General features: G+C 40.2%; 1 protein-coding gene across 1 annotated transcript in view; it reads left to right on the top strand.

The window, feature by feature from the left end:
• LOC310996905 (rho GTPase-activating protein 26-like) overlaps positions 1-12,933 on the top strand; it is a gene marked incomplete at its 5' end in the record, with an annotated part of 146,299 nt that extends 133,366 nt beyond the window's left edge. Inside the window, 3 exons of the mRNA XM_083986428.1 lie at positions 536-646; positions 8,874-8,965; positions 12,812-12,933. Of these exons, the coding sequence (XP_083842554.1) occupies positions 536-646; positions 8,874-8,965; positions 12,812-12,900 (292 nt within the window). The 3' untranslated portion in view covers positions 12,901-12,933. The remainder of the gene's footprint in view (positions 1-535; positions 647-8,873; positions 8,966-12,811) is intronic.
• Between the last annotated feature and the right edge of the window lie 1,087 nt (positions 12,934-14,020).

The raw sequence follows: 14,020 nt of genomic DNA, 5'->3' as shown, positions 1-14,020 counted from the left end.
AAACTCTTTTCACTTAAAATAAGACTCATCACCTAAAAATTACTTGTTTTTAGATCATTTTCACTTGTTTCAAACTAATTTTCACTTGAAATAAGTAGAAAAATCTGCCAGTGAAAGCAAGTTTTTTGTGCTTGTAATAAGAAATAAAAACTTGCTCCACTATCAGATTTTTCTACTTATTTCAAGTGAAAATCTGCTTGAAAGAAGTAAAAAGTGTCTAAAAACAAGCTGCTTTTTAATGTGATGAGTCTTATTTTAAGTAGAATGAGATATGTTTTGACTAGAAATAAGACAAATATTCTTGGTAAGATTTTGAGTTTTTGCAGTGTGCCTGAGGCGGAGTGATAGCCTACGCTGTGATAAGGCTTTAGAATTGTAGCCGTGGTATATGCTCATTATACCACGGTTAACAACCAATCAGATCGCCGGATTTCACCTTTCCCTTTTATAATGTAATATGCACGTGTATTTTTTCGTTTTTTAACCATATAATAATAAAACCACATGTGTGACTTTGTGTGTTTGTGTGTGTCAGTGCGACGTCCCCCAGCCCCACGTCTCCTCGCTCCCCCTCCTGGCCGATGTTCTCGGCTCCGTCGAGTCCTCAGCCGGTGTCCTCGGCCTCCAGCGACTCGTCTCCCATCAGGTCGGTCACAGTTTCTACGTGTTGTTGTTTAAAGCAGAAGTAAGCGATATTTTTGTGTTACAGGGTTCTTACGGATCCTTAAAAAGTCTTAAAAGGCATTGAATTCATTAATCTAAAAACAAGGCCTTAATTGGCATTAAAATGTCTAATATCAATTTTTCAAAGGTCTTAAAAATGTTAACACATGGTAAGTGGGATTTTATGATTGTAATTGGTCTCAAATCTCAAAATAATTGGTAACATAGACATGGAGAAGTTAGTGGCGGCCGTCACCACTAAATCTCTCACCGCCACCAGCTCCAGAGTCAGTGTTTTCTTTTTTTTTTCGGACTTTTTATGCATTTATTTTGAAAGGACAGCTGGAAAGAGACACAATCCAATGTTCATGTAGCAGTCACTTTACCTTCGATCACATAGGAAAGTGGGTAAAATTGTCCCTAACCCTATGTAATTGATGTGGGGTTTTTCTTTTTTTTTCTGCATTGGTGTTTATTGTGAAGTCGGTCTTAAATTTCATTTCAAGTGGCTTTAAAAAAGTCTTAAAAAGTCTTAAATTTAACTTGGCTTAAGCTGTAGGAACCCTGTGTTAATATAAGTCTTAAATAGTTGTATCTTCCGACAGCAATCACTTCTATAGAGTGTTTGGTCTGAAACACGGGTCTGTCAGTCACTCTGCTCTGCTCTGAGCCCAGGAGAAAACTTTCCTTGTATCCTACAATTTTTATCCAATGAGGAGAGAGAACGGCATGCAGGGCTGTGTGTGCAGCCAAGGGACGCCGTGAATGTGGTGACGTAGGGACGAGGACTGTTATGGTGCGTTCAAGGCAGCCCGTAACTCGTGTTTTTCCGACCTGTGAAGTCGTACCAGTTCGATCTGGTACGAGTTCACGGGTCGGAAGTTACGAGTGGCCGTTATTAGGGGTGTGCATTGGCACTGCCCTCACGATTCGATTCGATTACGATTCAGCAGGTAACGATTCGATTCGATTCGATTCTCCGATGCATTGCGATGCATTGCAATGCATCAAAATTCTACTGCACACAACATGGCAAATTTTTCATCAGTCATGAAATATTGAACAACAGATTTTATCGGCTGCTATGTATTATCACTCTCCTGTATCTTTGACATAAATGTCATAAAATAAAATAAAATTGAATGGTACAGGTATTGGATATGGGATTTTCAAACCAAAATTTCATTGGTCGATTGGTCGCAGGAAAAAACAAACAAACCTTTGGAGCCGTGTCTTGTCAATATTAACTCAAAATCAATATGACTTAACTATATGAAAGACTACGGGGCTTTTATTTTGAAGGGCCCGTTACAGGAAGTCGTGACACTTTCTGTTGTGGTTGTTTTTACACGGCACGGCAGGTCTCTCTCTCTCTGCATCAGAGACCCCCCAGCCTGAGCTCAGTCACTCACCCTCCTCTACTGTGTTTATTGGTGATAAACGGGCGTAGCTACTGCCTGTAGTAACGGTAAAACCCGACCGGCTTGTTGAGTCTCGGACCCAACACGGCCGGACTCACGAGCGTTAATTAATTCATTCTCGACCCGACCGCGGGTGAAAAAAAAAAAGGAAAAAGAAAGCCAGCGGCAACACTGCTACTGCTGGTGCTGCTGCTTAGCCTGTAGCTAGGCTGCGCATGTCGTTGCTCCGGAAACGCCCCCGGAGGTAATTGAAACTTCACAACTTTATTTGAGGCCAGAAAATAAACAGTGACATAATCGATTATGGCACGTTGCCGCATCGATGCTGAATCGTGCATGTCCCGCATTGCAATGCATCGCCGAATCGATTATTGTTGACACCCCTAGCCGTTATAGTGACTTTCACAGGTAAAACAGGTCGGAAAAACACGAGTGGGTTGCCTGGAACACTACAAAGTCGTAAGTTGTGACTTGAAGCTGTAATTTACGGTTTCAAAAGCCTACCTGGAACGCAGCATTAGCCAAAACGACCGGATCGCTTACTTCTGCTTTAAGTTGTTTATTATCAGCAGGATAAACCCCTTGAGTTGTCGCAACTGGTTTTCGAGGGATTCCTACTGTACGCACCTCACATCAACATAAAACACAACTCATCACAGTACAATAAAAGGAAACAGAACAATACAATAAAAAAATAAAAAATAAAATAAAGTACACATACAAAAAAAGGAAACAGGACAGACATACAGAAATCAATCAGACAAGTTGCAACCGGGTTTGGACGACAGGTATTCAGTGAGATGTGGTGACAGATTCAATGAAAACATAAACACACTGCAAAAACTCAAAATCTTTCCAAGAATATTTTGTCTTATTTCTTGTAAAAATGTCTCATTTCTAGTCAAAACTAATCTCTATAAGACTCATCACCTAAAAATTAACTTGTTTTTAGATCATTTTCATTTGTTTCAAACAAATTTTCACTTGAAATAAGTAGAAAAATCTGCCAGTGAAAGCAAGTTTTTTGTGCTTGTAATAAGAAAGAAAAACTTGCTCCACTATCAGATTTTTCTACTTATTTCAAGTGAAAATCTGCTTGAAAGAAGTAAAAAGTGTCTAAAAACAAGCTGCTTTTTAATGTGATGAGTCTTATTTTAAGTAGAATGAGATTGTTTTGACTAGATATGAGACATTTTGACTATGAATAAGACAAATATTCTTGGAAAGATTTTGAGTTTTTGCAGTGCAAGTTATTCCAAGATGTGAAGACAGGGCATGATTAAAGCAATTGAGAGATGGAGAAGATCTGATACACATGGGGAGGTGATTCCAGTCATTTGGTGCTCTGAACATACATACATGTACATGCACATACATGTGTGATGAGTTATAATGATGAGAAGAAGCTTTGTGTGTTCATCTTCTCTGTATTTGATCAGTTCTTCACATTGATGAAGAAGCAGCAGCAGTGACAGATCTGAGAATGAAGCTTCTCATCCGGCTTTGACAACAACACAAAGACTTTTATCAGCTCCCTTTAAGACGCCGCGGAGGTTCAGAGGGAGTTAGTTTATCTTTGATATACACACAACAGTTCTACAGAGCTACGGCTTGGTTGTGTTTAAATTTACACAAAGATGAAAACAAAGCCAGCGCAGAGAGAGAGAGGCAGGAGCTACTGAGATCTACTGGAGCTGTGAAATCAAAAAAGGTTTGGAAACCTCCGAGTAAACCCTCAAATGATGAGAAAGATTTCATTTCTTTTAAATGGACTGAAGTCCGTCAGTAAACCAGATTTTCATTGTAAAATTTGAGGCAGTCTGTGTCCGACCTACCTGGACTTAAAGGGATAGTATTTTTTTTTTTAAGTGGGGTTGTATGATCTCCAAATAGCCCCTAAGTACTTTAATTGCAGTAGAAGACTCTCTGCACTCCTCCTGTTGGCAACGCCAGCCCATAATAGCCCTGCCCAGAGATTTACAACATACAGTGTTGTGAACAGACCCAAAGAAACGGCCGATTTTCACGTCCTAAAAGAGGTTTTACCTGAAAAAAAATACACAGTTCCATTGTTCGCTATAATATAATTTTTTCCAGCCCTTCAAAGTGCAGGAAAAACACAGTTTTTATTTGGACCTAACCAACTCACGTATCCCTCCGCCCAGGGTTAGCGCCCGCCGATCAGCAGTTGGTTAGGTCCAAATAAAAACTGTGTTTTTCCTGCACTTTGAAGGGCTGGAAAAAATTATATTATAGAGAACAATGGAACTGTGTATTTTTTTTTCAGGTAAAACCTCTTTTAGGCCGTGAAAATAGGCCGTTTCTTTGGGTCTGTTCACAACACTGTATGTTGTAAATCTCTGGGCAGGGCTATTATGGGCTGGCGTTGCTAACGGGAGGAGTGCAGAGAGTCTTCTACTGCAATTGACCTATGGCTAAGCCACGCCCCCAAACACGTTGAGCCAATCACAGTGAGCATAGCTAGCCCATACACTCGGACATTCTCTGCTTCCACGTCCATTGAAATGCATTGCAGTTAGTCAGTTTTCATTCGTTTTTATATGTTTTTTCTTGACATTTTAAGTTTAAAATGGTCAAACGGTGTTCATGGGGCACATGCAACTCCGACACTAGGTATCCTGAGAGGCCACGGGGGGGATTTTTTTACCTTTTCCCAGCCACATCTCAACCGAGAGAAGTGTCTGCTCTGGATAAAGTTATGCAGTAGACCACAACACCAACTAAACGTGGATAAACTTAACAAGGATGTCTACATCTGTTCTAAGTTAAGTCAACAACGTATTTGAGGCAACATATTGTCAGAGATGTTTAGATGTTAGCCAGTATCACAACTAAGCATAAAGCCCGCTAGCTTAATGCTAACATATAAAGCAAAACTCCATAGACAGGCTAACAGAAGTTAGCCCGTCGCTATCGGCGTTTCGCAGCAACCGGCAGCCATAGCAGTAAAGCTAAGTGAAGTTTTGGTGACTTCCAGATGATATTTAATCTTTCTGTCTCCAAAAATCATCAATTGCCTCCTGTGAAATGTCTCCTAGTGACAGCTGTTGCCATAGCAACTGTCACCCAATGTTGACTGTTTGTCCGAGTGAGTGGAGGGGGCGGGGCTTAGCCAGAGGTCAATTAAAGTACTTAGGGGCTATTTGTAGATCATACAACCCCACTTTTTAAAAAAAATGCTACTATCCCTTTAACGTCCTGTAACGCTGTGTAGAAATATATATATAAGGTGTCGTCAGCGAAACGAGGAGAGGTTCTAGTTCTAGTTTCTAAACGAGGCTTAGTAACGGATCCTCAGACTGAACCCTGAGGAGCTCCACGGCTGAAACAGGAAAGTGAGGAATGTGAGTTTCCAACAACCACAGAGGAGATCGTATGAGACAGACGGAGGCTTTGTAAATGAAGAGCAGAGCCTGGCTGGCGTGCAGCGTGACTCTGCTCAGACGACACGGTGCTGATGTGAGAGAAGAAAGAATGAAAGAAAAAGAACCAGAAAAGAGTCGACGTATTTGTTTTCTCTCTTTCTCTCTCTCTCCTCTGCAGAGCGGCTGCAGCAGCGCCAGGGAATTTAAAATCAAGCCTTCGTCAAGTGCCGTTTAGTCATTTACTGAACGCTGGTAGCAATATGTTAATACACTAGTTATTCAGTCAAGTAGCCCTCATTAGAAATAGCAAGGTAATTGAAGAAAAAGCTCTTTAACCTAGAAGCTGCAGAGTCCTTCAGCGGCTCAGCAGGCAGCATGTAGATCATGTAGAGCAGCGTGACCTCTGACCTTCCCCTTAGTGAAAGGAGAGAGTGTAAAAGCCGAACCGCTCCTCGTGGGGGATCGATATACCCCTAACCCTATTTATACAGCCCCAGCTTCTTCTTATATAAGCTCCTCTATTTAAATTGGTATAAAAATGTAGCGTATTCGGGTGCAGTCGGTCATCTAACGCGGCCTTGGCAGACGAACCGTGTCTGTCACGACATTTCAGTGCTTCAGGTTTCAAGCTTCAAGTGTCGTCGTCGTCGTGTTGGTGGAGCTGCAGCAGCAGAAGCCGTTAACAGCTGGTTCGTCTCCAACGCCGCCGCCGCTACTGTGCAGCCGCAAAAGCTCACACCGCTTCTATACCCAAACACTGCAAAAACTCAACATCTTTCTAAGAATATTTGTCTTATTTCTTGTCAAAATGTCTCATTTCTAGTCAAAACTAAACTCTTTTCACTTAAAATAAGACTCCTCACCTAAAAATTAACTTGTTTTTAGATAATTTCACTTGTTTCAAACTAATTTTTATTTGAAATAAGTAGAAAAATCTGCCAGTGAAAGCAAGTTTTTTGAAAAAGAAGAAAAACTTGCTCCACTATCAGATTGTTCTACTTATTTCAAGTGAAAATCTGCATGAAAGAAGTAAAAAGTGTCTAAAAACAAGCTACTTTTTAATGCGATGAGTCTTATTTTAAGTAGAATGAGATTTGTTTTGACTAGAAATAAGACAAATATTCTTGGTAAGATGTTTGAGTTTTTGCAGTGAACACATACAGGATGCAAAGGTTTGGTCCAAATGTCTGTTAATGTGTTAAACAGTTCATCAAGTGGAAGATGAAATGATCTGCAAAAGTTACAGATGACACATTCCCTTTACATTTTAAACAATTTATATAGCCTATATGTTTACATTTTCATCTTTTACATTTTCATTTCCCCCTTTAGAAACTCTCCCAGTGTGTAAATAGTAAATCTCTTGTCTGATTCCTTGGTCAAAGTTCTCTGAGAGCTCAAGTCTCCTTAGTTTCCCATTCTTCTGCTGCTGCTGCTTTGTTTCCCTTTTTCACTCTGAAACTGTAGAAAACTACAATAATACACTGAGGTTGATTAAAATATTGAAAAAGAGTGTTTCATGTTTAAAGGGATAGTTCAACATTTTGGCAAATTGGCCCATTGCCAATTTGCCAAAATGTTGAACTATCCCTTTAAGTGAAATGTTACCTTTAATTGTAGGTGTAAGCTATTTTCAGTACGGCGGAGCGCAGCAGCTGGCTGCTCAGAGCTACGCTATGGAGGCTAATGGAATTTCTTGGTTTCCCTCATTAAACTCATCAAATTCAACATCCCAAAACTCCACAGCGCTTTTGTAGACAAGTTGTGACCTGCACAACCACCACGCTATGAGATAATGACGGAACGATACGAAACGGAGCCGTTTTCGAGGTAAATACAGGGTAAATACGGAGACTGCTTGCTGAAAAACTGTCCCTGAACGCAACGCGCATCAGCGGTTTTGTATGAATTTACCTCGAAAACGGCTCCGTTTCGTATCGTTCCGTCATTATCTCATAGCGCGGTGGTTGTGCAGCTCACAACTTGTCTACAAAAGCGCTGTGGAGTTTTGGGATTTTGTATTTGATGAGTTTGATGAGGGAAACCAAGAAATTCCCTTAGCCTCCATAGCGTAGCTCTGAGCAGCCTGCTGCTGCGCTCCGCTGTACTAAAAATAGCTTACACCTACAATTAAAGGTAACGAACCTACTGCTATGACTATAGCAATTATGGCAATGGGCCAATTTGCCAAAATGTTGAACTATCCCTTTAACTTTATGTCTTTTGGAGATCATTTCTGTTCACATTATCAGACCTTTTGAGGCCAAACTGTTGCATGATGCCGCTGTTCATGATGCAGCTGGAGACTCAGAGGTTCAGAGTCCTAGGATACAAAACAAAGACGTGCAGGAGAAGAACCGTGTGGTTTTAAATGTCAGTTTCATGGTCACTGTGTGTCCAATAAAAAAAAAAGAACATGAAATCTATAACAGTCCAAGAGGATCACATCACTGGAGACTCACTGACAACATCCATTATCATGTATGAAGTGAAGCCACGTGGCTCTGCTCCTATAAAATAAAACTGCTTTTTACATCCAACATATAAAGTTAAAGGCTGCTGTATAACTTCAAGTGCAGTTTTTTTATTTTTTTATTGTATTTTATTTTATTTCTAAAGGTGAAATCTAAAAGAGGAACTTGTAAAACTAAAACATTTGTCTTTGTGACTGTTGTGCAGCCTGGTGGGGAGGAAGGCTCGGGCGCTTTTATCAGAGCTGCAAGGAAATCTGTCTAATCTGTCTTTCATTTTTTGTCTATAAATACATCACTCTTGTTCATTTTCCCTGTTTTTAGACCGTTGAATGCTGTATTGACTGTAGGTTATGTAGTTTTTCATTACATCTATTTGATCATATATTACAAGCAGACATGTACATTCATTTGCTTTTGCTTTTTGAATGATTTGACAGGATATAGGCTGCAGCCGTTGAGCTTAATGTGCCTAAACCTCAATCTTCCCACTGTTATTTATAATAATAATAATAGCTCCAAAGAGTTGTGACAGAAAAAATAATAATATATAATAAGTAAATACACAAATACTCAGAATATGTGCTCATGAAACAATCAAATAAAGAGAGACACATAATCATAATCATGATTGATTAATCAATCAATAAGCAAAAATACACATAATAAGGTCAATTTCATAAATGAAATCTCACATTAACAAGGTGAATTAGTTAGAACAGCAGATCAATGTATCAGACACATTAAAAACAAACAACTTAACAATGAGATTTTGTTTAATTAAACTTTAATTCTATTTCTATTTAATCCAACATATAAAGTTAAAGGCTGCTGTAACTTCAAGTGCAGTTTAGTATTTTATTTCTAAAGGTGAAATCTAAAAGAGGAACTTGTATAACTAAAACATTTGTCTTGTCTTGACTGTTGTGCAGCCTGGTGGGGAGGAAGGCTCGGGCGCTGTACGCCTGCAAGGCCGAGCACGACTCGGAGCTGTCCTTCATCGCTGGGACCGTCTTCGACAACGGTGAGTCAGTCAGGAGGAGGAGGAGGAGGAAGGAGGAGGAGGAGGAGGAGGAAAGAATGTGGGTCGGTGTGTTTGTGTAAAAACAAACAATTAACTGTCGAAACCAAAAGAAGAAAAAAGAAAGAAGAAGTCAGTCTGCTCGGGGGGAATTTGCTGGAGTTAATTTATTTCGCCCTCGCTGCCAGATTTCATCGCCAGGGTTGAAAATATGTTAAAAGTTGTCCAATCGGTCAATGGGTTTGGCTCTAAAAGTTATTACTAAAAGGCTTTTAACACCATTTTCCCTTGGCCACCTCCTCTGCACTTTTAAATGTAATGGTTCCCCATCATTTCTCCCCCACTTTCTAAAGTTTCTCCTCCAGAGGAACAAGACAGAGATGAGACGCAGCAGAAGCTTCTTTTTTTTATATTTAGGGAGAAATCGTGTGTGTGTTTTGTTTTCTAAGTGTGTTTTTATCCAGCTCAGATATGCACTTGCTTTTATTGCACATTAGACTTTGGCGAGACGCCTGCACTGTAACAGATGCAGCCGAGTGCAACGAGCTGCTTTTTTTTTTTTTTTTTTTTTGCACGCAGGCAAGAACTTAATATCTTTCAGATGGAGGAGTCGTTTGCTGCTTCGTTTCAGGGAAAGTGTTGAAAATATTGTTTCTATTTTTCAGTCGCTTTTAGATTAAAAAAAAAAAAGATTTTCCTTTCCATAATATACGAAGCTCATCACCTCTCCCTGCCTAATTTCACTTTTCTCCGTTCGTGAGCTCCTAAAACTGTGAATCATGTTGATGTTTCCACCGGAGGAACCGACGACTGGCACCGGTGTAAAACGCTTAAGCAGCTAAACACTGAGTTATCATGCCAGGGCAGCTGAACAGCTGAAGTGAATAACTGTTGTGGTGCATTGTAAATCCCTGCAGAAAAATGTAGTTTCCCCTCTCACACACACACACACACACTGCAAAAACTCAAACATCTTACCAAGAATATTTGTCTTATTTCTAGTCAAAACAAATCTCATTATACGTAAAATAAGACTCATCACATTAAAAAGCAGCTTGTTTTTAGACACTTTTTACTTCTTTCAAGCAGATTTTCACTTGAAATGAGTAGAAAAATCGGATAGTGGAGCAAGTTTCTACTTATTTCAATTGAAAATTTGTTTGAAACAAGTGAAATGATCTAAAAACAAGTTCATTATTAGGTAATGCATCTTATTTTAAGTGAAAAGAGTTTAGTTTTGACTAGAAATTAGACATTTTGACAAGAAATAAGACAAATATTCTTGGAAAGATTGTGAGTTTTTGCAGTGCACACTCAGGATTGGTCGTGCGCCGACTCTCAGACCCTAAATAGAGATCTCAGGGGTAAAGACTGAGTTGTGTCATGTGGAGCGGTGTCACCTGAGCCCGGCGGGTCACAGTGTGACCTTGGGGACATGTAATCCCCACAGAGGCATCTCTCTCCACACACCCCTGTATGTTTGTGTGTCTGTGTGTGTGTGTGTCTCTGTGTGTGTCAGTTCATCTGCATCCATTTTTTTCCTCGGGGTAATATTTTTCTGACTTAACGAGATTTCAAAATCCCGCGAGAAGCTCCTCCACCTGCAAGTAACGTTTAACCGCTGCGGTCAAACCTCCACTTCATCACGTATCTATTACATCTTAGATCCATGAGATACTTTGTTAAGGATTTTTATTCAAACTCCACTTTGGTTCAGGTTCCACCATTGGTTTATTTTCCAGACTCAAACACATAGAAGCATCAACAAACTTTTCCCGGGACATTAGCTACACACGTCACATCAGGGAGCGTATAACAAACATCCTTCAAAATAAAAGAACAACTCATAATAACACAATGAGGCGTAAAGTAAAGGCGCTTTCTTTTACATTGTTTAACATACTGTACATCCATGGATATGCTCCACAAAATATACAGTCTCATTGTCACTGTGTTCCCAGTAAATTCTGATTTATATTGAAAGGAAACGACCTGTTATTACAGAACAGTCTGATGGAGCACCTTTATTTTGAAATCAGTCCTTACTGTACGTTACAGCTTCTCACGGGATTTTGAAATCGGGAAGCTAAGTCAGAAAAAAAATACCCCGAAAAACAAGAGGAAAAAAATTACCATGAAAAAGAGAAAATAATTAGTCAGAAAAACAGAAAAAATTATTCAAAAAATCAAAACCAAAAAATAAATGACTCAAGTGAATGTAATACGCTTCCGTAATCAATGAAGTTCAGCTCAGTTGACTGTAGTTTGTGTGTTTTCCTCTCTTTGATGTGCGGTAGCCGTGGTTTCTTTATTTACTCCTGCTGAGATGTTCCTCTTTAATTTCCTGCTGTTTTTTTTTTTTTAGTGGATCTCCACACAACAACACCACGACATACTTTAACTCCACTGCCTGTTTGTTGTGTTTTCCTCTCCTCTCCTCCTCCACTTCAACATGTTTAACATCCCAGCTCTCTGCAGAACAAACCACTCGTTACCACCTCCATGATTAGAAATTACAACTTCTCATCTGAACTACTTATCCTTCTCAACTTGATAACAAGTGCACACAATTCACACAACATTAAAGGGATAGTAGCATTTTTTTAAAGTGGGGTACTTTAATTGCACTCACGTATCCCTCCGCCCAGGGTTAGCGCCCGCCGATCAACAGTTGGTTCGGTCCAAATAAAAACTGTGTTTTTCCTGCACTTTGAAGGGCTGGAAAAAATTATATTATAGTGAACAATGGAACTGTGTAATTTTTTTCCCGTAAAACGTTGCTAACGGGAGGAGTGCAGAGAGTCTTCTACTGCAATTAAAGTACTTAGGGGCTATTTGTAGATCATACAACCCCACTTTAAAAAAAATGCTACTATCCCTTTAACACCAACCAATGTTTATTTCTATAGCACTTTTATTATTTATGGTTTCATTATGTTTTATGGTTTTATTATTTACTTATTCATCCATGTTTTCATCATAATTATTTACTTTGTGTCTTTTATGTAAAGCAAAGTAAAATGATAAATAAGTGAGATTTAATTGAAAGCTAGACTAATAAGGTAGATCATTTGTTTGTCTTTAAAGATAAACTAATCAATAATCTATGTATATAATGTGTCTGATGTGTAATTAGCATCTAAACAGGCAGACAGCTGGTGGAGACCAAAACAAAGCTAATACGAGCTAAGATGCTAATTAATACAACTTTATTATTTTATTATTTCATGTTACAGAGTACGACGGAGTATTAGGGCCACATTGACAAATAAAAAAAATCACAAACTTAGAGAATAAAGTTGTAAATTTACGACTTTATTCTCTAAGTCTGTGTTTTTTTCCTCAATGTGGCCCTAATACTCCGTCGTGCCAGAGGAAAATAAAACATAAAACTAAATTAAACCTGAGTGTCTGATCAGAAAGCAGCAAATGTAGAAACAGTAAAAAAAAAAAAAAAAAGTATTTTGGGTTAAGATCGTCATCCAAACCACTGCTGTTTTAAAATGATACTATCCCTTTAAGGGAATTAAACATTGAGCTCTTTGTGTTTTATTCCTTTTAATAAAATGAAGTCGTCAGATCGTTGTCGCCTTCGGCGACGCCGCAGGAAACTCACCTGAGTCCAGACTGTCGTCCACTTCTTAGCAGCTGATAAACTGGTTTTCAGTTTGTCCAGTTTTCACACCCACTCCTCCTCTTCCTCCTCCTCCTCCTCCTCCTCCTCCTCCTCCTCCTCCTCTTTCTCTTTCTCCTTCTCTTCCTTGTGAAAACCATGTGTGTGTGTCTGTTTGTGTCTGTGTGTCTCCAGCTTTTTTTCTAATTGAACGTTTCCTCGTTGTGTCGTTCCAGTCCACGCCTCCAGGGAGCCGGGCTGGCTGGAGGGAACGCTGGACGGCCGCACCGGACTCATCCCGGAAAACTATGTGGAGTTTTTATAGTCCGCAGGCCTGAGAACCAGACCAGACCAGACCGGACCAGAACAGACCAGACCAGAACTGGACGATGACGACGAGGATGAGGATGATGATGAGGATGATGATGAGGATGATGATGAAGATACTGGACCACAGATGACCAAACCGCGGACTGGACTGAACTAGATCTGACTCTGTTTATGTTAAAAAACTGGACCGGACCAATGATGATGATGATGATGAGACCAATCTCTAGAATTTAAACTGGACCAGCGGATGTGAAGCAGAGACACAGTGGAGGTGTGGACCAGACCGAACCGGACTAGACCGGACCAGACCGGACCGGACCAGACCAAACCGGACTAGACCGGACCGGACTAGACCGGACCGGACTAGACCGGATCGGACCGGGCGGAGCAGAGACCCGTGAATTGCACTGGAACAAAAAAAACATACAAAAAAAAGGAAAAACAAAGTGGTAGCCAAGTGAATCCTGGTTCTGGCTGAAACTGGGTTAGTGTGGATGGATTCCCAGGTCCTGGTGAAGATGATGTGGTAATGAACTAGGAATGTGTGTGTGTCAGTGTGTGTGTGTGTGTGTGTGTTGGGGGAGGGGTGGGCTGGGATCTTTTAGCTTCTTCTTTTTCTTCTTCGTTTTGAGCTGCACTGGTGGAACTCCAGCTCCTCCTTAGATAGAAACACTGACGACCACGTGATGACGGTGTCTTCATGATAGCATGGTTGGGATTTCTTGGTTTCCCTCATCACCAAACTCATCAAATACACAATCCAACAACTCCACAACGCTCTGGTGGACAAGTTGTCACCACGCTATGAGATAATAACACAACGTTACCACACAGAGTTGTTTTAGAGGGAAATACAGAGACTGATGATGAAAAACTGTCCCTGAAGGCAACGCGCATCAGAGGTTTTGCATGAATTTCCCTCTAAAACAACTCTGTGTGGTAACGTTGTGTTATTATCTCATAGCGTGGTGAATGTGCAGGTCACAACTTGTCCACCAGAGCGTTGTGGAGTTGTTGGATTGTGTATTTGATGAGTTTGATGAGGGAAACCAAGAAATCCCATAATGAGCCTCCGTAGCGTAGCTCTGAGCAGCTCACGGCTCTGCTCCGCCGTT

Source organism: Trachurus trachurus (genome assembly GCF_905171665.1).
Source record: "Trachurus trachurus genome assembly, chromosome: 14".
NCBI lineage: Eukaryota > Metazoa > Chordata > Actinopteri > Carangiformes > Carangidae > Trachurus > Trachurus trachurus.
This window is presented reverse-complemented; position numbering and strand designations above follow the sequence as displayed.